This window comes from Podarcis gaigeae, assembly GCF_964106915.1.
Source record: "Podarcis gaigeae genome assembly, chromosome: 4".
NCBI classification, from domain to species: domain Eukaryota; kingdom Metazoa; phylum Chordata; class Lepidosauria; order Squamata; family Lacertidae; genus Podarcis; species Podarcis gaigeae.
The window spans coordinates 84,814,696-84,839,111 of record NC_139677.1 but is presented as its reverse complement, the minus strand read 5'-3'; the positions used below and the strand labels follow the sequence as shown (position 1 = coordinate 84,839,111).

The 24,416-nt window shown below is 41.5% G+C and overlaps 1 protein-coding gene across 4 annotated transcripts in view; it reads right to left on the bottom strand.

Moving 5' to 3' along the window:
- The window catches only part of RDX (radixin), a 29,681-nt gene extending 8,095 nt beyond the window's left edge, over window positions 1-21,586 (bottom strand). Inside the window, exons 1-12 of one of the 4 annotated variants that reach the window (XM_083736813.1) lie at window positions 19,607-19,710; window positions 18,309-18,425; window positions 15,015-15,092; window positions 8,779-8,862; window positions 8,066-8,161; window positions 6,169-6,206; window positions 4,836-5,110; window positions 3,886-3,969; window positions 3,231-3,377; window positions 2,855-2,951; window positions 2,120-2,283; window positions 779-909 (exon numbers count right to left, since the gene is read on the bottom strand). In XM_083736813.1, coding sequence (XP_083592939.1) covers window positions 779-909; window positions 2,120-2,283; window positions 2,855-2,951; window positions 3,231-3,377; window positions 3,886-3,969; window positions 4,836-5,110; window positions 6,169-6,171 — 901 coding nt within the window. In that variant the 5' untranslated portion in view covers window positions 6,172-6,206; window positions 8,066-8,161; window positions 8,779-8,862; ... (1 more) ...; window positions 18,309-18,425; window positions 19,607-19,710. Of the gene's footprint in view, window positions 1-778; window positions 910-2,119; window positions 2,284-2,854; window positions 2,952-3,230; window positions 3,378-3,885; window positions 3,970-4,835; window positions 5,111-6,168; window positions 6,207-8,065; window positions 8,162-8,778; window positions 8,863-15,014; window positions 15,093-18,308; window positions 18,426-19,606; window positions 19,711-21,188 lie in introns of those variants that run through there. The other 3 variants (XM_083736812.1, XM_083736811.1, XM_083736810.1) reach the window with 3 other exon arrangements.
- Between the last annotated feature and the right edge of the window lie 2,830 nt (window positions 21,587-24,416).

Genomic DNA, 24,416 nt, shown 5'->3' with positions numbered 1-24,416 from the left:
AATCTATGCAAAATCCTGCAAAAGCTATTATGTTTAATGATATAAAGACTTTAACCTTAAAGAGCAGAAACACATCTGAAGTAAATCCAATTTAACTGTACTTTTCTAGCAGACTGTAAAATAGAGCACCTCACTATGGAAGTGGGTTTATATCTATTACATTTTTGACATGCTTCTTCCCTTCATTTCCTTTATCTGTTTTCCCTGACAGAGTCAACAGCTAGTTCTGAAACTAAAGGTTACTGCACACCTAGTGGCAGAATATAAATGGTTTACCACTACATAACTGAATTTGATTTTAATCTAAGCTGCTATTTCTTATAAAGTGACTGTCTGCAATAAGGTTTAGACACTGCAAATTTGTACTTTTCACAATATCACATAAGGTCTGTGTGCCACTGTCCATAAATTGCACTCAAGCAAAAAGGAACAAAAGGAAAAAGGGACACAACAATGTACAGGTATTGCCTGCATTCAGCTTTATGTGCTTGCCAATGGTTTTTTTTTTTTTTGGGGGGGGGGGGGGAATCCAGGAAAAAAAGACTTTGGCAATCCCACCCGCCACGGAACCCAATGTGTCTTGACTATACATGGTTTTGGCTTCATAAAATCATGTATTTTGAGAGTTGCCTGAAGTTTAAAATATGATGCAAGTTAAATTAGTTAAACTAGCTGCTAACTTCCTTACATGATGTGATAAGCAATGTAACATAATAAACCTAACAGACACACAAACTTAATATTTATTAAAGGAAATAGATGTGATGAACATGCTCACCTTTTTGGGCCTTCATCGTCTGTTCTTCAATTTGTCGTAGCCGTTCCATCAACTCTTCCTTTTCACGCTCTATTCTTTCCTTCTCTTTTTCTGCTATTTCCCTTTTCCTTTTCTCATTTTCTAGCTGTGCCCTAAATTAAATAAATGCCAGCATCAACATAGCAGAGGAGGAAGTGATTTTCATTCTGAGTTTACAGTGGATCCATCAAAATCCATTTACCCAAACATGCCAAATTTATTCTCACAATAAAAGTCACAACATGATATGCTGGGTGGAAGCCCTGCAGCAATAATAATAATAAAAATAAAAGGTTTGTTCTGGCAGATGATCTCAAAGTTGTATCCTAAGTATCTAAAAAAAACAAGGTGAAAGCTGGAATGAAACAAAATAGGCAAACAATCTAGCTAAAGATCAGCATCAAGTAGGGGAAGATGGTGCTTCTAAACTGCAGGCTTCTCATGAGCGTCTGGTTGGCCACTGTGAGTACATAATGCTGGGCTAGAGGAGTCATTGGTCTGATCCACCAGGGTGCTTATGTTCTACACGTCAATCAAGTACCTACAAAACTTCAATCTATCAGGTAGTAACCCATAGGATAACACAATATTAGGTACCTCACAAAACAATTTAAAAGACAACAAACAATCCGACCCAAAACTGTGATGCTTAGGTATCTGCTCCTCACCTCTACCTAGACACTTTGCACACTGGCAGTATATAGTAGCTAACTCATGGTAACTTCCAAGTGGCAATTACATATTTGTCTGCACTCACTAACAGCAGCTGCAGTTTTACTATTTAGTTTACTTAGTGCAAATCTTCTGAAATCACTGTGGAAACATGCGGTAAACATGCCAGTACATGCCGCTTGTTTTTCCCCAAAGCATCAGTACTCTAGCAGAGTCCAATTAAGCAGGCAGCCTGCTGTCAGTGCACTTTGCCGGAGGACAAATCCAATTGTGACACAAAGCTGGATAAGGACATGAGCTTTCCTAGACACTGCCCAGGGCTAAAGAAAACCAGGGGTTTTGACAAACACCCTTTCTTTCTCTATATATAATTCATGAAACCAATTTGTCATTGCTTAGAACTGCTGTGCATCCATGTGTTAAGTACGATACCAAGACAACAACAGTTTCCACTACTGGCACTGATTTAATAGGAATAATATCTGTTTTTAGAGAATTCTGTCCATGAGGGCAAAAATAGAACTTAATACTTTTTCTGCCTTAAGTCTACCTCTAGGTCACATGTGCTAGAGTGTTTTTGTTTGTTTGTCTGAAGTTATGAATGACAAAAGAATTCCAACTACTGTTCATACCCAGTTGTCAACATCATACCTCTCCATCTGTTTTTGGTGTTTTTCTTCCCTAGCCTGGGCCTTCATCTGTTGAACTTCAATTGTGTCTGGCTTTCTCCTCCTCATGTACAGCTCGTGATTTCCCATACACAGTGCCAATATCCGCTTATTAATTCTCAGACGTGGTGCATAAAACACAAAATCCTAATAAAAAAAATAAGTTATTGAAATCCCATTTATGTTCTAGAAACAAATGCTTGTTATGAATACGGACACTCTTAGCTTCTTCTTAATGAGATTCTAACTTCTTAAATAGATAGCGTAACACTTTCACTTCCAATGAAGCAATCTTTGGGACTAGTCATTAGCTGTTCCAGAAGAGATCAATAAATGACTTGGAATTAGGTGTGATCAGTGAAAGAACTGACACCAAAGCATTAAGAATGATTAAATCCCAATGAAAGAGGGAAAAACTCTAAAAGGTTCTTTGAACTTGGTGACTTTAACAGGCTGGCAGAGGAAACTCAAACAGGATTTTGAAAGTTATGTACTTTGGAGGCGGGGAAAAGAAAATTCCAGGCATGGATTAGCACCAACCCTACAGCGAACAATTAAACAAAGTAAGTGAGAAATTCCAACACAAATATTAGCAAAAGTTACATTAGTTAAGCAAGAAAACTCTTTGGAGAGTTAAGAGCTAGAGAGGAAGGGGTTACAGATGTGTCCTATATTGATAGTTCAGGTCTAAAAAAAGGAATTAAAAAGATTTACTCACAGGGGCCTTTTTGTCAATGGGTTTTATCACAAACTTTTTGTCATTAAATGAAATATTTCTGATTTCACTCCAAGGAAAGCCGATCTTGGGAGTCAACCTTTAGCAAACACAAAAGAATCCTTAGTCACACACACTTTGTGAACAACCACAGTAAAACAAACTTAAGTTATAGGGTGAAAGGACAGTGTGCAGTTTTATCTACCTCTGTCCAACAGGCAGGACCACTCATTTAACAGGTTTTTCTCTACCCACAATAACATCTACAGCTCATTTCCGAAGAGCACACAATTAAAAACAATGTACATCAAACTCTATTAAGGAGGATGATCCATGAACAGTTCTTCAGGAATACTGAAACAGTTTTAATATTACTTACTTATCATCATGTTCATAAATATTTAAACCCAAAGCATCGACACCAAGCCATAATTCAGTTCCCTTTTTGTTCTTTATTTCAAAATAGTTGACTCCATACATTTCCAAATCTTGTGCAATTTTGAGGTACTCCATCATAGAATCCTCCCTGATCAATGAAAAGAACATAATTGAAAAACAGATAAAATGCAAACTTCTATAGTCACTGTATAGGCAGAAGTAGTAAGGATCATGCACCCAATCTTACCAATTGTATCCTGAAACTAAGTCTTAAGTGGGTTAACTGTGCACTTTCATCCATTGATTCCAAACGGATTTACAGCCCAATTCTATGCATTATAATTTGGATCTCCCACCAATTTCAATGGGACATACCCCTAAGTATATGCAGATAGAACTGTAGCCCTAACAGAGGCCAATTACTAAATAATAGATTGGACCCACTGTGTTTTTATTTATAGTTTTATGATAGATTTAAAACAGAAGCAGGGAAAAGTAGCAAAAAGTTAAGCTAGTTATGTACAGAAGTAAGCTAAAATGGCTCATTGGAGTAATATGTTTCAGTTACCAGCACTTATTCTGTCCGTAGGATATATTAATTAATTAAAAGCAAGCTAAATTCAAAAGAGGCGGGCTAACTATACCGGGGAACTTACCTTAACATCCCTCTGTGTTCTTCATGCCAGTTTTGTATTCTTTCTTCCCACTGCTCTTTTGTCAATTTATGCTGTTCCAAAACGCTGTCAAAATAAAGAATAATCATGAAAAGAGTACCCTACTATTTATTTTATTTTTACACAAAAGTTACAATCAGCGGCACCTTTCTAGATTTAAATTTATTTTTATTTAACAAAATTTATACACCACTTGATTGTAGTAAAACCTCTACGTGGTTTACAATAAGTAAATTCGAATACGTTGCAATACCCTGCCCTTTCACTGTATTCACAGCCTGCAGGGAAGCTTACAACTTTAAAAAAACAATTAAGTAAATTAAAATACTAAACTGAAGACCACAATGAAACAAAACTAATTATAAACAGCAACAGTAAACCAGAACAATGTGTGTATCACCAATTGTATTCAACTCCTTGAAAAATGCCAACAAATTTCAACAACAAAAGAAATCATAAACTCTGTACTTAAGGTGTGGATGCTAGAATGGGGCTTGCCCATCTGAGAACTGGCTTGGCAGGACTTTGACTTAAGCTACTAGTCAAGCTAGTTAAGAAAATCAGGTAGTATCTAACTAGTGCAACAAGTTCCACTATTGTGAGGAGTTTCAGCTGTGCAATTTCCCTGCTCTCTCCTCTCCCTGTACACCCCATAAATGTGCTCGGGATTGTCATAAGAACCCCAGGAACATATTTAGAGGCCACACAGGGAGATGAGAAGAAGGGAAACATCCACGGCTCAGCCAACATTCCTTACAGTAGCAGAAGTCTTTAGTTGGAAACTGCCCACAGTTTCTGGGATGGAGATGCATTTTTTAAATTTCCAAATTGAAGACCAATGGTGTAGGCCACTAGACAAGCTTTCATATTAAAGTTATATGCTGTACCCATAGAATCTGCCAGACTTTTGATGCACCATATCAGTTTCTTACCGCTGGGGAAGAAGTCTGTCATTGGCCAAATATCCTAGCTTATGTATCTCTTTATTGTAATCTCCATACTTGGCTTGAACAGCATAAGAAGCTAGCAGAACAGCAGTTTCAGGAGGACAATAGATTTCATCATTTAAGATGGCTTCTTTTACTTGCAGAAAAAACAGTCTCTGGGTTATTTCTTGAATCAACTCTTCAGACACATCCTCAGGAAAAAACTTTGCCCTGAATTTGAACTGAAGAGGATTTTCTTTCCTTACATCTTGCTGTGTTACCTGAAAAGGAGTTTGCAGAATGGTAAAGAGAATATGAGAGTATTGGGAAAGCAATCTAGTCACCAGTTGTTACATACTGTAATTCAACTCTAGGAAGCACAACATTGAAGGACTTGTGATTCACACAGACATCTAAATAATTAATTGTGAATTAGGAAAACATGACAGCTTTCAGAGGCTACATAAAGCCATTTAAAGTCCTTATTGTATCCCTGTGTTACTCCAATTTTCATTATACAAATTCAGTTCTGAAGACCTACACAGCAGGCTGATTTAGGAAAATCAACCTTGCATTCAAAGATGTACACAACATAGCAGTGGTTTTAAAAGTTTATCCGCAAAAAGTCTCTTGCACAGGATTGCCAGATATTGATGAGCTAATGAGCATCATGTACACCAGATTTCTCAAGTAAAGTGCACTAATTGGTATCTGGCAAGCTTCCGTGTGTGTGTGTGTGTGTGTGTGTGTGTGTGTGTGTATCTGAGAGGTTTACCAAGAACTGCACAAAAAGATTTTTTAAATCCTAATGTTTGATAACAATGCAAGAAAAGGAATAATAGTTGCAGTATATATTCAAGCGGTCTGCTTTTTCATAAATAGCACATCAGGATTTCCCATTCCACTAACCCCCCCCCCCCCAAAAAAAAGACAATCAGTGGGTTCTCGGTTCAAACTTTTCCTTTAAAAAAAACTATGGCAAACTTTGGGGTTCTTCCAAACTAGTGGATGCCTCCCATCCTGTTTTTCTCAGTAGAGTGCTCATCTTTAGAGGGGAGCAAGGGGGAATGTCCCCCCCCCCCACACACCTAATGAGCTATCACCTCACATTTCTCTGCTTTCATTTAAAAAGAGCAACTTGTACCTGGCATGTGATAAAATGTACTGGAGCTATTCTTCTTATTTTCTGTGAGAAACCAGCCAGTTTGCCCCTCCCTCTATAAAAAAAATCCTGTAGAAGCCCCTGCACAGGGCTGCAATCCTGTCAGCACTAACCAGTTATGTTTGCATTAGAATAATTTGCAACGTATGAGAGAAGAATGTCAAACCCTTCTCTTACCATTTTTGCTGCACCCCATCTCAAGTGCCTCAAAAGAACTAATGAGTTGAAAGACAAAAACAACTAGAATTATTGCCTTAGAGCAAAGTAGAAAGAACTCAGAGAAACTGAACAGACGTTATTCTACCTGGCTTCAAACACACCCACAGGAGATCCCTGTCCGAACTCTGTTTCCACCCTCAGCTTCTCTGACTGCAGGGAGAAATATTTGATTAAACTGATCCCACACTTATTAGAACATAGCTCTTCCAGATTGCAGAGACACATCAGGCAGATGTGAAGCTGCACCAATGTAAGACCCTCTCTGATAAATTCCCAGGATCAGTCTCAGCAAGATTAAGATCTGAATGAAAACATTTCTACAGAAGACAAAGAAAGCAGGTTCTATAACTTCTCCACTTCCAATGTATTCCATGCAGTGTTCGAAACTCCCATTGTTCTAGACACATTTTGTGACAGGGAATTTCATTAGCACGAGCTGTTTCTGAGCTGTGGGCGCAGTACTGCACCTAAGATTTCAAGTTAAAACTGCAGAGTAGAAGGAAAGGAGGATCTTTTTCTGCCTCGCCACTTCCAGCTACTCTCTGAAGACTGGAGAAGAGACCCTCTTAAGAATATTAGCGGGGTGGGCAAGGGAAGGACTAGACCATGTGAAAAATGAATGTAATATTTTAGCTGCAGTTCATTCATTTTCAGCTTTGTATTCTTGTTATAAAAAGTGTGCCTAGACATTCCGTTGTTGCGTCCATAACCTAGGTTTCAGGTGCCATTTAGCTCTAAACGTTCATATCTCAGTTTCTAACACTGATTCCCTGTTGTGCATCATCACAAATATTAATACCACCCTATGGGAAACAAATCCAGAAACCTCTTAAGATTTCAAGTATGAACTAAATTCTCCATATAAACAGAAGAAATTGGATCAATTAGTTTAGAAATGTAATCGTTCAGAGCAGGGCTTCTTTATAGTCGGCCACCATAAAAAGAATGAAAAGAAAATGGGCATCTGACTTCATATCAAAATTACCGTATTTTTTGCCCTGTAGGACGTACTTTTCCCCCTCCAAAAATGAAGGGGAAACGTGTGTGCATCCTATGTGGCGAATGCAGGCTTTCGTTGAAGCCTGGAGAGCGAGAGGGGTCGATGCGCACTGACCCCTCTCGCTCTCCAGGCTTCAGGAAGCTCTCCGCAAGCCTTGGGAGCCAGCGGAAGTTTCCGTCGGGCTCCCTAGGCTTGCGGATAGCAGCCTGCATCTTGATGCCTGGGGCGCGCTGCACAGCGCACCCCGGGCTTCAGTTCCCCAACCTGGTTTGGAGGCTGGCGGCGGGGAGAAGCACGCTTCTCCCTGCCGCCAGCCCCACAAGTTCGGGGGACAGCAGGGAGGCGGAGTGCCGCCATCCCGCTGTTCCCCGACCTGGTTTGGGCTTCAGGCAGATATCCACAAGGCGTGGGAGCCCGGTGGGAAATCGCGCTGGTCTCCCAAGGCTCGCGGAGAGCTGCCTGTTCTGGGGGCTGGGGTCAGGGGAAGCTTGGGCTTCCCCCACCCCAGCCCCGCGCCTGGGGGGGAAAAAAATTTCCCCTTTATTTACCCCCCAAAAAACTAGGTGTCCTATGGGCCGGTGCGCCCTATGGGGTGAAAAATATGGTAACCTGACTTGTAAAATGGCCTTCACAGAGTCCATCAGTTCAATCACTAAAAATCTTTATTCTACTGAAGAAAAAATATAAAAAATAAATCTAAACTGAAGATGTCAAATTGGTCAACTAACATCACAGCACGTACATGCATCTTTCTTCTAATGAAAGTGAAATCTAAACTAGAATACTTTTTAAACACCACCTACCATTCCTTCATTGCAAATTGATTTATTTTAAATAAAACAAATTATACATTACCTTTTTGTTCAACTTCAACCAAGTTGAGTATCCTTTGCTGTCTACGTACTGTAGTCCAAAAAACCAAACTTCCCGTAGGCCAACTGTTTTTACAACCTTAAAAAAGAAGAATAACATCAATACTAGTCACATAAAGCTTCATTATTAACCCTTCATTGTATTATCAGGGAAAGCTAGACACCCTATGATTCCCTGGACTTACCATCTCTTACGTCAAGGGAAAAACCCCAGTTATATATGAGACTAAGCTAAGATTAAGGGAATCTCAAGTACGGGGGTGGGTGGTAGTAAGGTCTGCCACAGCTAAATAAGCAAATGGCTGGCCAACTTAACAGCAATATGGTTCTTAAAGGGCTAGAATGACCACAGCAGTAAGCCATTTTGTTGCAGATAGCAACAGCAAGTGCTGGTTAAAATGTGACCCCCAACTTCCCATTGTAAAAGCCTTCCATGTCTAAACCAGGACACTAGTACCTACAGGTGCAGCATTATCAGCCAAGGATCCATGAGTAGCTGTACAATAAGTGCTATAAGTGCTAGTACACCGATGCTGTACATGATGGAACAGGCAAGCTGGTTTAAGTGGAACAATGGCTGCTTGGAATCATGAAGCTGTATGTACGACGTAGGTCAGAGGTTTTTACCTCTTCATTCTAAGCGTAAGTCACAGTTTGCTATGTCATGTCTGAATCAGCCCATAGTAAGACGATTACCTGATCAAAAAGCTGTTTTCCTGTTGTGTTGGGCTGGATGGCAAACTCCAGCTCTGCATCCATTGTGGTGACTCTTACATTAATCTGCATAGAACAAGAAGGTATTAAGTCTAAATAGATTTTCATGCTTTGATCAGCATTACCGTGCCAAATTATAAACTGACACAACATCTTACACATTCCATGTAACTAAACAAAAGGTTAAACAACCAAACTAAGAACTGGTAAGAACGAAAGGTTTTTTAAAAACAACACAGAGTTTTGTGACTTTTGCCAGGAGTTAAAAATTGCAACCTGATATGCAACAATTAAATTCCATTGTCACCAGGAAACTTACTGTATCTATTTGATCTATCCAAACTCATTCTAAAGGATAGCCCCAACTCTTTCAGATTTGCAATGAACATCTTCTGTGCCACGGGTCACTAACTCAGCTCTTGTAGGCACAAATGTACCCATTGAAAGCTTCCCTGCAGGTTGCTCACCCCTCCCACCACTGAAATTAAGCTTGAAAGAATCTAGACAATAAACTAGATTGCTGTATCATAAATTCATTTGGGATATTAACCCTGGTACTCCAACAAGCACTGAACACAAAATCTTATGCTTGGAAGAGTTTAAAAATTGTGAAAAATATCTCTGTTTTGCGTTCTGAGGGATTAATTTACAGCCAATTTTAATCTCTGAAGAGATAGATGGCAGCCCAAGAAAGTATCTGGGGAAAGATGCTTAGATTTTAAAGATATCTTTAAAAAGGGACATTCTATACCTTGAAAAACAGGCAAATACACAAGCCATGCATTTTAGTTAAAATGGCAATTCAGTGAATGAGTTAAAATAGTAAGGATAATGGAGTGGTAAATGACTAGAGAGAAGTGGCACAGTCCAAGTTTGCTGCACTCCAGGATTAGCTTCCTCAGAGTTAGCTGAGAATGATGACTTGCTTTCTAGGAGCAGAAGTCAAAGAAGCTTGCCTTAAACAGATCATTTGTGTTGTACAAAGAGCATCAAGGTTCTGCCCCCATTGTAAATTAGATGCCTTTGTCTCTAATGATCTAGCAGGGTGCATGTATGCACTGTACGTACATTGTCTCTTTGAACTATGGCAACATGTTGGGGGTTTTGAAGCCCAGCCTCCAATATGATTCTCAGTTGTTGTTATCGGAATAGGTTTCCTTCAGTGACAACCACAGAAATGTCATACTTAATTTAGCAGACTAGCATAAGCTTTGTAAGCTGACTGTCTTTCCCGACAGAATGTCTCACAACAGTCATGAGGATATAAATATTTTGTTCTATTCTGACAGGAGCATAGGAATTTCTTGCTGACCTTATAATACCCAGCAGTAATGCTACCAGGACCCAAAGACACCTTTTCTTGTGCATACCTCAGAGCCTTCATGGGTTTAACTACAACCCTCTTGCTGTATGTATCAGAGGCCATAGGCTGCATTCAAAGGTCAGTGGTAGGGCACAGAAAAGCCCTACTGTGCTCTCCCATTCTGAACTCTTTACAGAAGCATTGCTGTTTCTAACACATTTGGAGCATAGACCTATGACAAAAACTTTTTCATGTGCTAAGCTAATATACATATATAGATTCAAATTTGGGCAAATGTTCAGAGGGGGGTGGAAATAAAACTGGCAGTCAGGGCTTACAGCTATGAGGTGTCAACAGTATTTTCTGGGCCCAGTACACTGCACCTGCAACCTACTAAAATTGAGCAACTGCCTCTGTGCAAATTAAGACAGTGAGTGGCTGTGGATCTCACTTAGCACTTCACTCACCCCACTGAGCCCCGCCTCTGTTATGCCCCATTACACCCCCGTTCTGCCCTCTTCTGTGTCCAAAAGGACCCACATGTCAGAGATTGTGTGTCAATTGGACACACCTAAAATAGTCACCGCCTGTAGTTAATATACACCAAGGGTCACCAATGCAGTACCCACAAGCACCATGGCTTGTGTTGATCTCCCTTGGCAACCCTGGGTAGGGGGCCCCCAGACACTGAGCTTTCATTTTAAAATAATAATAATAAGTATCTAGACCTCCTAAAAAGGTTACAAAACAGAATGTGCATGTATCCTTATAAGTAATCTATATTAAATGAGGTAGGCTAGCTGCTCCCTTCTGTAAGTGAAGTAAGAAATTCAAAAAGGAAAGCCCTTTCTAGCATGAAATAGTTAAGCCGAAAACTCCCCAATGACTATACTCTCTAATTTTGTTTTATGTCATGCCCACCATGACAGCTATTTTGTGTTATCACATGCCTCTGGGCCAGTCATTCTGTGACTAGTGCCAACAGCATGCTCTCAAAATTCAAAATGTGCCCATTGATACAAAAAGATTGACAACTGCAGAAACCATAGTTAAAGCTGAGGTATCTGACAGATGATCAGTTAAACCTTGGTTCATTGTGTCACAGAAAAGTTAAAAGCAACAACAAGAGCAGCTGAACCTTGAGAGTGGTTTGAATTCTTTGTCACCCTTCACTTGCGGCTCTGTAGCTTTGGAACGCTGATGACTCCTTAACCATAGTTAAGAGGTGGGATGTATTCAAACATAACAATAAGTTACTGTTAAATTTAACTAAGGTTTATAACACAATTACAAACCTTGATTAATGAGTGTCCTTTAACCATAGTTAATAAACCATAGTTAAACTGCTAGCCTGAGACATAACTCTTACTCACTGCTTAATAAACCATACTTATGTGTTAATCAGGCCAATGATTCTCCCTTGAACACTTGTGTGCTAATATTTATAACATGAAATAATCTTTCATATTTGGCACTATTGCTTTCTAGGACAATTTACTTTATCAAAGAGTGATATTTTGTCTTCAGGATTCATAAGAAATCCTAGATTAACTGATGCATTTAATTGTTGGCTTACATTAATTGCAATGCTTTTTGATATAAACACTTATCTAATGTGCACAAGTAACATAGTATTTGGAAACAGATGCACTGCTAAAGCTGAAAAGGAGTTTTAATTTTAATAACTGGGTTGTTTGACTTAATTAGCATGTATTTAAGGAGCATGCAAGCTGAAAGCTTGCACTCATGAAAGCTGCACACTCATTTTAAATGCATGCATTCCAGAAGGCACTTTAAATATTCTTTTTGTGTATGGTTGAGACTCAAACGGAAATGATTAACATACCAGACAAAACACAAAATGCAGACACGTGGTAGGACATTGAGATTCTGAACATTCTGCTTTGAATTAGTACAGAAAAGTTATGTACTGAATAGTATAAGCCATTGGAAAATGCAGAAGTACTTATTTAACTTATAGTGCCAGGTAAGATTGAGCCCTTCAAGCCTCAATCCTGATACTCCTTTAATAGCAATAGAAACATTATTTGTCAATAATTACAAATGTACTTGAATGTAGAATGAAATAAAATGCTGCTGCTATTATTACTTGCTTGCTTTTTGTGGGTTTGTCAGTGTACAGTGGTACCTCGGGTTAAGTACTTAATTTGTTCCGGAGATCCGTTCTTAACCTGAAACCGTTCTTAACCTGAAGCACCACTTTAGCTAATGGGGCCTCCTGCTGCTGCCGTGCCGCCAGAGCACGATTTCTGTTCCTGAAGCAAAGTTCTTAACCCGAGGTACTATTTCTGGGTTAGCAGAGTCTGTAACCTGAAGCATATGTAACCTAAAGCGTATGTAACCCGAGGTACCACTGTATTTCTAAAATGAAAGGTTTGGGCTCTATGCCTCTCTGGATACCACACTGACTTCACTTCATTTCCTAAACCTGGTAGATATTCTCCCTAATGTCAGATATAAGAGGCTGATCATGATTACTCTGGTGTGATGTACTTGGCACTTGAACAGAGATTATTACTTCAAATTTTCAAAACTGAGCCATGCATTACAGGGTACATTCTTATGTACACTGGCTCAAATGAAACACATCATTTTTGTCTATTAATTTAATACTTTGATCTTTTAATTTAGAGAAGAGTTGTTATTTTAATCTAGAGGGAAACTGTTTAAGATTATAAAAACTTAAATTAACTAGGAGGAAACCGAATGCAACTGAAAGCAAGCGCTCCTCACATTTTTAACATATTGATGTGTTTAGGTGTTATTGTTTTTTACAATGGATGTGTAGGTATAATCAATACATGAATCAAAAAACTGATGTTATGTGGTATGCTTAATTTTTAAACAAGAGGCATGGAGTTACTCTTGTCTGAAAATTATTGTGATGAAAACAGCAAGGTTAAAAACTGCAGCCCTGCCAAGTCAGAATGTTAGCAATCACCACTGCCTACAGTACAAAGTTAACCTGCTCTTGCTTTTTGTCCCACCTACCACTGGCATGGGCCCCCTCCCTGAATGGTTGACCACAAGGGAATACAACGCTCAGGCCAAAAGAGATTCCCCACTCCAGCTCTAAATGATGCTAGGTAGGAAAGCAGATCAGGAAAAGATTGTATCTTATGCAGGCACACACAAACTGTAAAAGATTATCAAATGTGCAGCTGTTACAACCCACCATACTCATGAAAGCTGCACACTTCATTGCACTCTGGCAGTGCTACTAGTGTTACTCTCTAAGCTACGCATTTTCTGCAGTAATCTTCATCAGAGATCCATGCATCATCACTACAGTTCATCGGGTTGAATACAAGTCTTTCTAAACTAGCTCACTATATTTGGATATACGCTTAAATAAGGAAAACAAAACAAGACTGTACTCTACACAACAGCAAGACTCCTTTATAGCTACAGATTAGAACAAAGGTGCCTTTATGGCACCCAGACAATAATATTGATCAACTGCCTTTTAAATATATAGAAAATGAAGCTGCAGTCAGAATGGGTTATTCAAGGCCATAGGCATGGAAGAATATTATCAAACCAGACTTGCACGTAAGCAAACGTAGAAACAAAAAATAGGTATCAGAAACAATGCCAAGAAGCAGCACTCATAGGAAGTAGTTGCAATATACCAAGTAGTTTTTCATCAGATTACACAGTGTGGTATTAAAATAAGTTTTACATGGGGCAGACATATTAAAGTAAATGAGTGTGACTAAGTTAGTACTGTATACCTAGTGAAATTAATGGACCTAAGTAAGATTTAATTGACCACCACCCCACAGCTACAGAAAATTATGTCTCAATAAATAATAATTTTCCCTCTCACACATACACAAATCTTGACCAAGAACTAATCATTTAGAAAACCAAACAAAACATACACAGATCCTTGCATCATTAAGTTCAGTGCCTTCTCGCAGGCTTCCCATAGTCATCTGGTTTGTGACTGCATGTTTAGCATTGTAAAGAGGAGACTGAGAGGAGCTATGATAGCTCTTCTCCTATATCTATAGGGTTTGTCACATGGAAGATGGAGCAAACTTGTTTTCTCCTGCTTCTCCTGCTCCAGAAGCTAGGACCTAAATCAATGGATTCAAGTTTTCAAGAAAGGAGATTCCGATTAAACATCAAGAAGAACTTTCTGACAGTAAGAGCTGTTCAACCATGTAACAGATTCCCACAAGAGGTAGTGGACTCTCCTTCCATGGAGCTTTTTAAGTAGAGGTTTGGCAGCCATCTGTCATGTATGATCTAGCTGAGATTCCTGCATTGTAGCAGGTTGGAGTGCATACCTTCAGGGTACCTTCCAATTCTACAATTCTGTGATTACAGCCTCCCTTTGGAAGTCTCCTATGTTTCTATATATCAACTGAGAGAAAAGATATCAGCAGCAATAATTAATAGTAATTATTAGCAGGGCTTTTTTTCACCCGGAACTCACTGAAGCTGAGTTCTAGCACTTCTCAGGTGGGTGCCATTGCCAATACAGTCATACCTCATGTTACGTTTGCTTCATGTTACGTTTTTTCAGGTTGCGTCTTGAGGAGACCCGGAAGTACCGGAAAGGGGTACTTCCAGGTTTCGCTGCTCATGCATGCGCAGTAATGCTAAATCGCGCTTTGCGCAAGCGCCAAATCGCACCGTGCACCTGCGCAGATATGGCGCTTCAGGTTGCGGGCTTTTCACGTTGTGAATGGACCTCCGGAATGGATCCCGTTTGCAACCAGAGGTACCACTATATAATAGAACAAGGGAGGTGTTCATTGTGAGTTCCGACACCTCTGTTTCTAGAAAAATACCACTGATTATTACCTTACAAAAACATCTGCTACGAGTAGCAGACAACACAATGAGCTGAAAGCCAATCAAGTACAAGAAATAGATTACTTACTGGTTTCGGCATTTTCCCCCCTTTTCTGTGTTTCTGGTTCAGTTAAATCATCTGCTATACCACAATCTTTGTACTTTTCTGTTGAAACAAAGTAATTATTTATAACTACATGCAGTTCACATTTCACTAATAAGATAACTGGCCCATTAATACTATAAATGTTCAATATGCTGTTAAGTACATACATATGCATCTGCTTTGCATAGCTACATTGATTTTACATGGAAGGAGCAGAACTAATTGGTGCATGAAAATTTCAGAAGACTGTGCTTAATTAGACATGTACAAAGAGAAAATTCTAGTCTTTACAGTTGGCACTTGGTCCTAACATTTTGCTTGTGAGCACCAAAACAAAAAACATTATTATTTCTTTGTTTGAAGCTGGACAGATCCACGTAAAGATTACTGGAAGGCTACTGGAAGAATTCTATGGTATTTCAGGAAATCTACACTATCTACTTATTACTTAAGTATAATAGCATTTATTTAGAACATTTATATGTCATCTTTCAGTTTTGAAAATCACACAGGGAGCTTCCAAATTAATGTTAATAAAAACAAAACAAATCCAATACCAAACACTTTGACACCCACTATGCCAGACAGGCTATAGAAGCAGATTTCTTCCCTCACCACACCCATCCCAACCCCAGTCTTAGCTGTATTAAAAGTGATGTGAATAAACTGTTGAGTTAGTGCATCATCATATTCAAGTGTCTATATCCAGCTTGTACAATGTGCCTTGCTCTACCTCAGCCTTCCACAACCTAATGTCTGCAAGATGCTTTGATCTACAACTCCCATTATTCCTACCCAATGGCCATGCTGACGGGGGTGCTGATGGTCACTATAGACCAACATATCAGGAGGGCACCAGGTTGGGGGAAGGCTGACCTACATTATATGTATTCAGTCCACTACACTGTGGTGTCTTACATTGTGGATGTAAGACTGCAGCATCTTATAATCAAGGCAGAAAATCCATTCCTCTGCCCTTGAACTCTTCATCAGCCGTCATTTTACAAACTACAGAAAATGCTATTTTTAATAGACATTTCCACATAATGTTTGCCAAAAGCCTATTATTTATAAAATATAACCTTTTTGTGTCTGTTGAATCTGTTTTTATCTTACATATTCATGCGCATGGGAAAGCTAATAAATTGTTTTAGTATTATTATTTATTAAAGTTATTAATCACTTTTTTGTCATGGCAACTCAAAGCAACATACAATATCTTAAGCAAAAAAAACCACATACCTACAATAAACACAACATTAAAAAATGGATGTTGCACTGCCTGCCATAAAAATGACAATCAATGTTAGAAACTGAGATATAAAAGCTAGGAACCAAATGGTCACCACAATATGTCTATGTTTTATCGTGGTTTTTAATATCCGGTTAGGAACCACCCAATGTAGGGAGTATAAATAATAAAATTATTGTTATTATTATTTTTATAGGTGCTTAAAAAAACAACCAAGATGGGGGATCTAGCTGAAGATGCACTGGAAAAGCAGTCTAGAAGAGATGTGACTGCAGTTTCATTCTAGCAAAAGGAAAAAAACCAAACCTCTTTTACTCAATCAGAGGGGGTAGTTTGTCAAAACCTGTATTTTAAAAACTTGAGAACAACTTTATGTAGAGAATTTATTTTGTTCTTTTTGCAATTTGTGGTATTTGGAGGATTGCAACTACCCCAAACAACTTGGTATCATCAGCAAACTTTGCTAACTTGTCTCCAGGAAGGACTAGAAAGATGCTCTGTCTCATGCTACAGACTTGGGTTCAAAAAGCAGATAACACACATCCAGTAAATCTCACTCACTGTCACAAATGGGCAGGATCAGAACCAAGAACTAGACCAAAATGGTTTTCTTCTCTATTTTAGTATTTATTCTATAAAATAAATCCAGGTACACAGGAAGGGAACCCTTGCCCGCAATCCCCCCCCCTTTTTTTTTTGTCTTAAGGGTGTGTATAAACCTCTGGCCAATGCCTGCCTGTAGGATGGTCTACTGTACAAAGGTCAGACTCACATCCATTGCTGCATCCACTTTCACCTCTCGGACTAAACCTACCACAGGAATGCAGCTCTCACCCTCCCCCCCCCCCATGTCCCCCTCAAAGCAGCATTCAAGTTGAAAAAGGTTCTCCAAACCAGCTTCAGATTGATAAAGTACTTCACAAAAGGCTCATTAAAATCTGTTAAAGGTAAAGGTAAAGGTATCCCTGCCCGTACGGGCCAGTCTTGACAGACTCTGGGGTTGTGCGCCCATCTCACTTAAGAGGCCAGGGGCCAGCGCTGTCCGGAGACACTTCCGGGTCACGTGGCCAGCGTGACATCGCTGCTCTGGCGAGCCAGAGCCGCACACGGAAACGCCGTTTACCTTCCCGCTGGTAAGCGGTCCCTATTTATCTACTTGCACCCGGAGGTGCTTTCGAACTGCTAGGTTGGCAGGCGCTGGGACCGAGCAGCGGGAGCGCACCCCGCCGCAGGGATTCGAACCGCCGACCTTTCGATCGGCAAGCCCTAGGCGCTGAGGCTTTAACCCACAGCGCCACCTGCGTCCCTTAAAATCTGTTACATAATATAAAATTATAAACCAGGTTCTGTTTATGAATGAAGAAGGTTAAGCATATAAAGACTGCATCACTTGGCTACTCAGCAAATTAGTGCTGGTAGCTCATTTTCTTCAATTCCTTACTCTGGACTCCTACAAACTATGTTTTCTTAACCAGAATAAGAAAAATATTTTATATTCCCAATTTTACCTCAATTTTCTGAACTTTGAAACCCATAAAAGTACCGTATTTGCTGGCAAAAGTAAATGTGCCATCAAATCTAATGCACACCTTGATTTTTGCAACATAATTTGACCAAAAAAAGGTGAGCATTAGATTTGAGTAAATACGGTGTGTAGAAAAAAATTGTTAAGACCTTCTACAGAGGCACCACATGCAAAGTGCCCTGAAGAAACCTTTATTACACTGACAAGGATCAGCTTTCTGCAAATAAAATCACTGCCTGACAGACTTTTAGAATACTTTGAGTATGTCTACCTGGGCCTTTGAAATCCAATATGTCTACTTTAAGATCCACCCTTATTCTTTTTACTGTTCTTCTGTTATTTGTTTTAGCTGTTTTTAATATCCTGTTGTTAAATTGCTGTAACTTGCCCTGGGACCTCACAGTGAAGGGCAGGCAAGAAGTATAATAAATAACATGGGACCAGGAGTAGTCTTGTAAACATGACTATAAGACTGCTACAAAGCTTTGAAGTTTCTCACCAAAGATGCCTTTGTAAACTTCAGAGCAAAGGCAGGAAAAATCAGACAATGGAGTGAAGCAAGCACTGGGGTCTCCCAAGAAGCACTGGAACTGGTGCTATTTAAGAAATTCATAAGCTATTTGAAAACAGAGATTTATAGGTGAAAACAAATAACTCAGGACAGTGAAGACCAAGCAGTCAGTGAGGACCTCCAAAACAATCTTTTCAAGCTGGGTGAATGGGCAACAAAATAGCAAAACAATTTGTAAAGTGAGGTGAACTGGGGTAAAATACACTAACCACTAATGGGATCTGAACTGGGGTCTTCACAAATAAATCAAGGTAAGTATCAACAGCAGTTGAAGGGGCTGGGGGGCATGATACAGGGGGAAGGGGTTTAAACTCCATGCTTACTTACCAATCCTTACACTCCTCCCAACTGCTATTTAAATAACAAAAAGCAGGTGCACTATATAGTAAAGGTAAAGGGGCCCCTGACCATTAGGTCCAGTCGTGGCCGACTCTGGGGTTGCGGTGCTCATCACGCTTTATTGCCAAGGGAGCTGGCGTACAGCTTCCGGGTCATGTGGCCAGCATGACTAAGCCGCTTTTGGAGAACCAGAGCAGCGCATGGAAATCCCGTTTACCTTCCCGCCGGAGCGATACCTATTTATCTACTTGCACTTTGACGTGCTTTCGGACTGCTAGGTTGGCAGGAGCAGGGACCGAGCAACGGGAGCTCATCTCGTTGTGGGGATTCGAACCGCCAACCTTCTGATCGGCAAGTCCTAGCCTCTGTGGTTTAACCCACAGCGCCACCATATCATCTACTTTGGCCCATGATCTGATCCAGTACTGATTCTCACTTGTTCTTAATACGGGAATTGTAGTCTTAAAGCTCTTCAGCACTGCAAGCATAGAGGCTGCATATATCCCGCTGAAGTCAAAGGGACTTAGGACGCCTATGTGGAGAATTACAGCCAAAGTTCTCAAGCCTTAACTTTTAACTTTAATTACTTTGTTCATAAGCTTACCACCATAAGGGAGATTTGCATAAAACACTGACCCAAATAACTCACAATACAATTATTGTGCTCGTTATGTAAATCAATACATTAAAAAGCCAAAAAACACGAAAAAGTAGATTTGTTTTCAACAATGGACAGCATCAGTCTCTGGATCAGTTTCATATGATGTCATTCTTTATTTGTCTATTATGGGTGCTTTTATCATGAACACGATTGGCGCATGGGTGAGCTATACTGTGGCTAAAATTCTGCTTGTGTTGGATTTTGCAGAACTTTTGCATTTAATTACTTTTTAAATGCTTCATCATCCCCACTTCAATCTGGAATACTTTCAAGTTCTCTAGATTCTTGGTCTACTGGCAGCTAGCTGAGGTCTGATTCTAGGATCCAAATTTGAACTTGTACCAGGAAGAATGGGAAGAATAAGGGGGGGGGGGCAAAGGAGGGCATATGGAGCCTGGTGATCATTTCTGACTCTGCAGCGCTCCAGCAGTCACCATTTCCTTCAGCTGCTGCATGCTTCTATGGACTTTCCCCCTCCTCCTGAAACGGTGACAGGCAATGGGTTGGGTAGAAGTTTGGCAGCTGCTGACATGAGGAACGTGTTAAAAATGTACTCGTCCCCGTTCGCAACAAGTAGCTGAGCCGCATGACAGAAGAAGCTTCAAGTTCAATCCCCATTTCCGCCCCATCTCTTCTATTCTCTCCCCAATAATACCGACCAGTATTACTACACATGCGGGGGGGGGGGGGACGGCGACGGCGACGACACTCGATTCTTCTAGTACAGCAATTTGCTAAACAAGCTTAACTGGGAAATAAGCCCCGCAAATAATTCCAACAGAGCTTCCTTACAAGCAGATGTGCATTAAGCCTGGGGTGTTAAAAGACTTGCAGCCCGATCCCACAACCGACTTCCGAGATGCAACTTTCTCCCCAGCTCCGGATTGTACAGCCTGCCCTTAAGCCAAGCATATCCAACCAAAATTAATTCCACGCAAACGTGCTTAAGTTCAGGTTGTTCGGTCGCAACCCTCAAGCCAGCGCTAAGTAGGCAGTGATCGTAAACCCTATTGAGATTGCGTGCGTTTGTGGGAGCGGGAGGTTACTAGAGAGTAAACACGCTCCGGGCTGCTGCCGTTAGAGCCCCCGCTCTGCCTGCCCTTTCCCTTTTTTTTTCTTTTTTCTTTTTTTTTTTGCTAACAAAGGAAATAAATCATCAGCAGCGAAGGTGGTCTTGTAAAATGCCGTTAGTTGGAAATGTAAACATTAGAGGCAGCCTGCAGCATATGACACTAACCGTGTGTGTGTACATACGCACACGCGCGCATATATATGCATATAAAGACATATACATGCATACACATGTAAACACGCTTATATATAACAATTACGCCTTCCCGGACCAGTGACCCTCTCACACCAGCCCTTCCTTCCTTCCTTCCTTCCTCAGGGGCTGAGGGGAGTGGGCGGGTGGAGAAGAAAAAGACGGAGAAGCGGGGAGGGAGTCGGGAGTCCCCACGGAAGGAAATACCTTTTGGGGGGGGCGGGGAGTGAGTTGGATCGCCGTCGGGTGGGGGGGGGCGAGAGAGACGAGGAATAATCGCTGCTGAGGGGGGCGAAGGGAAGCGAAGAGTTTCTCTCCCCCTCAGATACATACATAAACAGTATTCCGGAACTACAATCCCCACCGCCCACATCCCCGTTAAGCTTGCGCAGGAGCCGCTAGTGCGCGCCGGGGGGGGTTGAGCTTCTGCCCCCCAGGTGTGAGGCGTGAAGATGAAGCCAGGGAGCGCGAGAGGGAAAGGGCGAGGCCTGGCAAAGCAGCACCGCCGGGGTCGGCCGAAAAGTAGCCCGCTTTTCTCCCTCACCTGGCGGCGGCGGAGGCTGAGGCAGCCCGGGGGCGGCGAGCTCTTCGCTTTCCTCTTCCTCCTCTTCTCTGCTTCCAGGAAAGAGGATTGGGTCCCAAGTGGGGCCGGAGGTGGGAGACGGAGAGCCACACACGCACCACCACCACGACGGCGCCCGCGCAGCCCCCTCCGCAGCCGGCCAGGAGGCGCTGCAGGGCAGCTCCGAGCGTGGCTGAGGGGCGCGCACCCGTGCGCGCTCTCGCTCCTGTCCCTCCTCCTCTCCGTCAGGGCCTCGCTGGTGCTGCTACAGCTTCGCTGCCGGAGACGCGCCAGAAAGTGGCCGCTGACAGGTCCGCAATATGGCGGCGGCAGTCGGTTTAGAATTTTCCTTTTCCCTCCCCCTCCCCATCCTATCAGAGTTCTTGGCGCCTCCGCTTCCCTACCGGGCATGCGCGGACGGAGGCGGGGGAGCATGCGCCTTCCGAGGGTGAAGCCGCTGGTCTTCCCTGAGCTGAATTTGGGAGAAGAGGAGGCGCGCGCGCGACGGGGGGAGGGATGGTGTGAGTAACGGCTGGCGGTAAAGGTCGGCGCGCGAGAAGGACCGTTGCTCAGAGTCACGTGGAAGCGGGTCTTGGGTCCAGCTTTGTAAGGCTGCAGCCACCTACACACCAATGCATCTAGGATCCTGTGCATGTTTACTCAGGAGCTAAGTCCCACGTGGTTAAATGGGAATTGCTTCCAAGTAACCGGTGGATAAGTTGGAGCCCTAGTTGGGAAGAACTCGGTGCTTGAATTGCTGGAGCCGAGGAGGGGGGCCTGGCCTTCCTTAACCTGCTGGTCCAGGAAGCTACAGGGTGCTAAGATTTGGCTAACATTGTGGAGAGTCAAGAAGCAAAGCTTGTATGTTTCGTTAAGGGACACACGCATAAAGGTAAAGGGACACCTGACCATTAGGTCCAGTTGTGGCCGACTCTGGGGTTGCGGCGCTTATCTCGCTTTATTGGCCAAGGGAGCAGGCGTACAGCTTCCGGGTCATGTGGTCAGCATGACTAAGCCGCTTCTGGCAAACCAGAGCAACGCACGAAAACACCGTTTATCTTCCCGCCGGAGCGGTACCTATTTATCTACTTGCACTTTGACCTGCTTTCGAACTGCTAGGTTGGCAGGAGCAGGGACCGAGCAACGGGAGCTCACCCCGTCGCAAGGATTCAAACTGCCAACCTTCTGATTGGCAAGTCCTAGGCTCTGTGGTTTAACCCACAGCATCACCTGAGTCCCTCTGTGCACACACACATACCCCTTTCCTTCTAGGAGTGTAGCACCGCCAAATCTTAATAAGAAATATTTAAAGCACATCTGACATGGTTTGAAAGCCCATTACTTTCCATCAAAAAATTATGGGGGGGGGTGTAGCTTCCTCGCAAGGCAACAATTCCCATGCTCCATAACTACAGTTCCCAGCATTCCTTGTGGGAAAGCCATTTGCTTTATATGTGAGTTTGACGAGGCTCTGCTGTTGCAGAAAGGCTAGATGATGGCGTGCACACAAATTTCATTTGTTTTTGATTAATCATGGGTTACCATCATGTCTGAACTCTGCTGTCCATTGGACACAATGGATTTTCCCCATTTTTTATTGTCATCTTAGTTGTTTTATTATTTTTATTCCTGTTAAGTATGTTTATTTATATGTTGCCACAAATATGCTGTAGAAAGGGGCCTTTTAAATTTATACACAAAAACAGAAGGGTAGAAATCCTGTAGCCATTTCCACATGATGAACGTTACTGCCTTTGTGAGCAGTCTTACAGCTGTGTGATTAAAGATGCCCAAGTATGTAAATATTTGTTTGATTTGCAAATCATTTGATCCCCAACTGTCAGGAAATATCCTACTAGATGCACATAATTTTGTCCTAGCAATTCAGGTGAAACACTGGCAAGTAACCATTATCAAAACAATCACTCTCTACATGAACAAGGCAAGGTTATCTTAGGTAAAGTCACTAATAAATACACCTCTACATACAATAAGAAAGGATTGAAAGTATGGGATTGTGTTGACTAGCAGAGCTTTAACATGTGGAGCTAACAGAACTGGATCAGAAAAAGCTATTAGCCCATACACATTAAGGAAAGTGCCAACATTGCATATAAACAGCCAGAACAGCATTTTTATAATTGAAAGTGCTTCAATAGGGACAAATGTAAGGTTCTGCACTTAGGCAGGAAGAACCAGATGCACAAATATAAGATGGGGGACACCTGGATTATTAGCAGTACATGTAAAAAAGATCTAGGGATCTTGCTGGACCCCAAGCTTAACATGAGTCAACAGTGATGCTGCAGCAAAAAAAAAAAAAAAAAAAAAAAAAGCTAATGCTTTTCTAGGCTACATCAACAGAAGTATAGTTACAGATAGGTAGCCGTGTTGGTCTGCCATAGTCAAAACAAAAAAAATTCCTTCCAGTAGCACCTTAAAGACCAACTAAGTTAGTTCTTGGTATGAGCTTTCGTGTGCATGCACACTTCTTCAGATACACTGAAACAGAAGTTTCCAGACCCTTCTATATAGTGAGAAGGTGGGGAGGGGTATTACTCAGAAGGGTGGTGGGAATGGGTGATTGGCAGATAGCTGTGATGAGCCTGTTGACGACTCTTAACGACTGCAATAGGTCTTACAGGAAAAAGCAAGGGGTGAGAAGGTGAAAAATGGCTTTGTCATGTATAATGAGATAAGAATCCAAGGTCTTTGTTCAGACCAGGTCTCTCCATGGTTTTAAGTTTGGTGATAAGTTGCAATTCAGCAGCTTCTCTTTCCAGTCTATTTCTGAAATTCCTTTGTAGTAAAACAGCTACTTTGAGATCTTGTATAGAATGTCTTTGGCGTAAGGTCTGGCCTGTTTGTCCAATATAGAGAGCTGAAGGACACTGTTGGCAAAGAATAAACGGACATAAATCGGACATCAGGAATCACAAGACAGAGAAACCAGTAGGAGAACACTTCAATCTCCCAGGACATTTCCACCACCCTTCTGAGTAATACCCCTCCCCACCTTCTCACTATATAGAAGGGTCTGGAAACTTCTGTTTCAGTGTATCTGAAGAAGTGTGCATGCACACGAAAGCTCATACCAAGAACTAACTTAGTTGGTCTTTAAGGTGCTACTGGAAGGAATTATTTTTGTTTCAACAGAAGTATAGTGTTCAGTTCAAGGAAACAATAGTCCTGCTTTATTCTGTCTTGGTC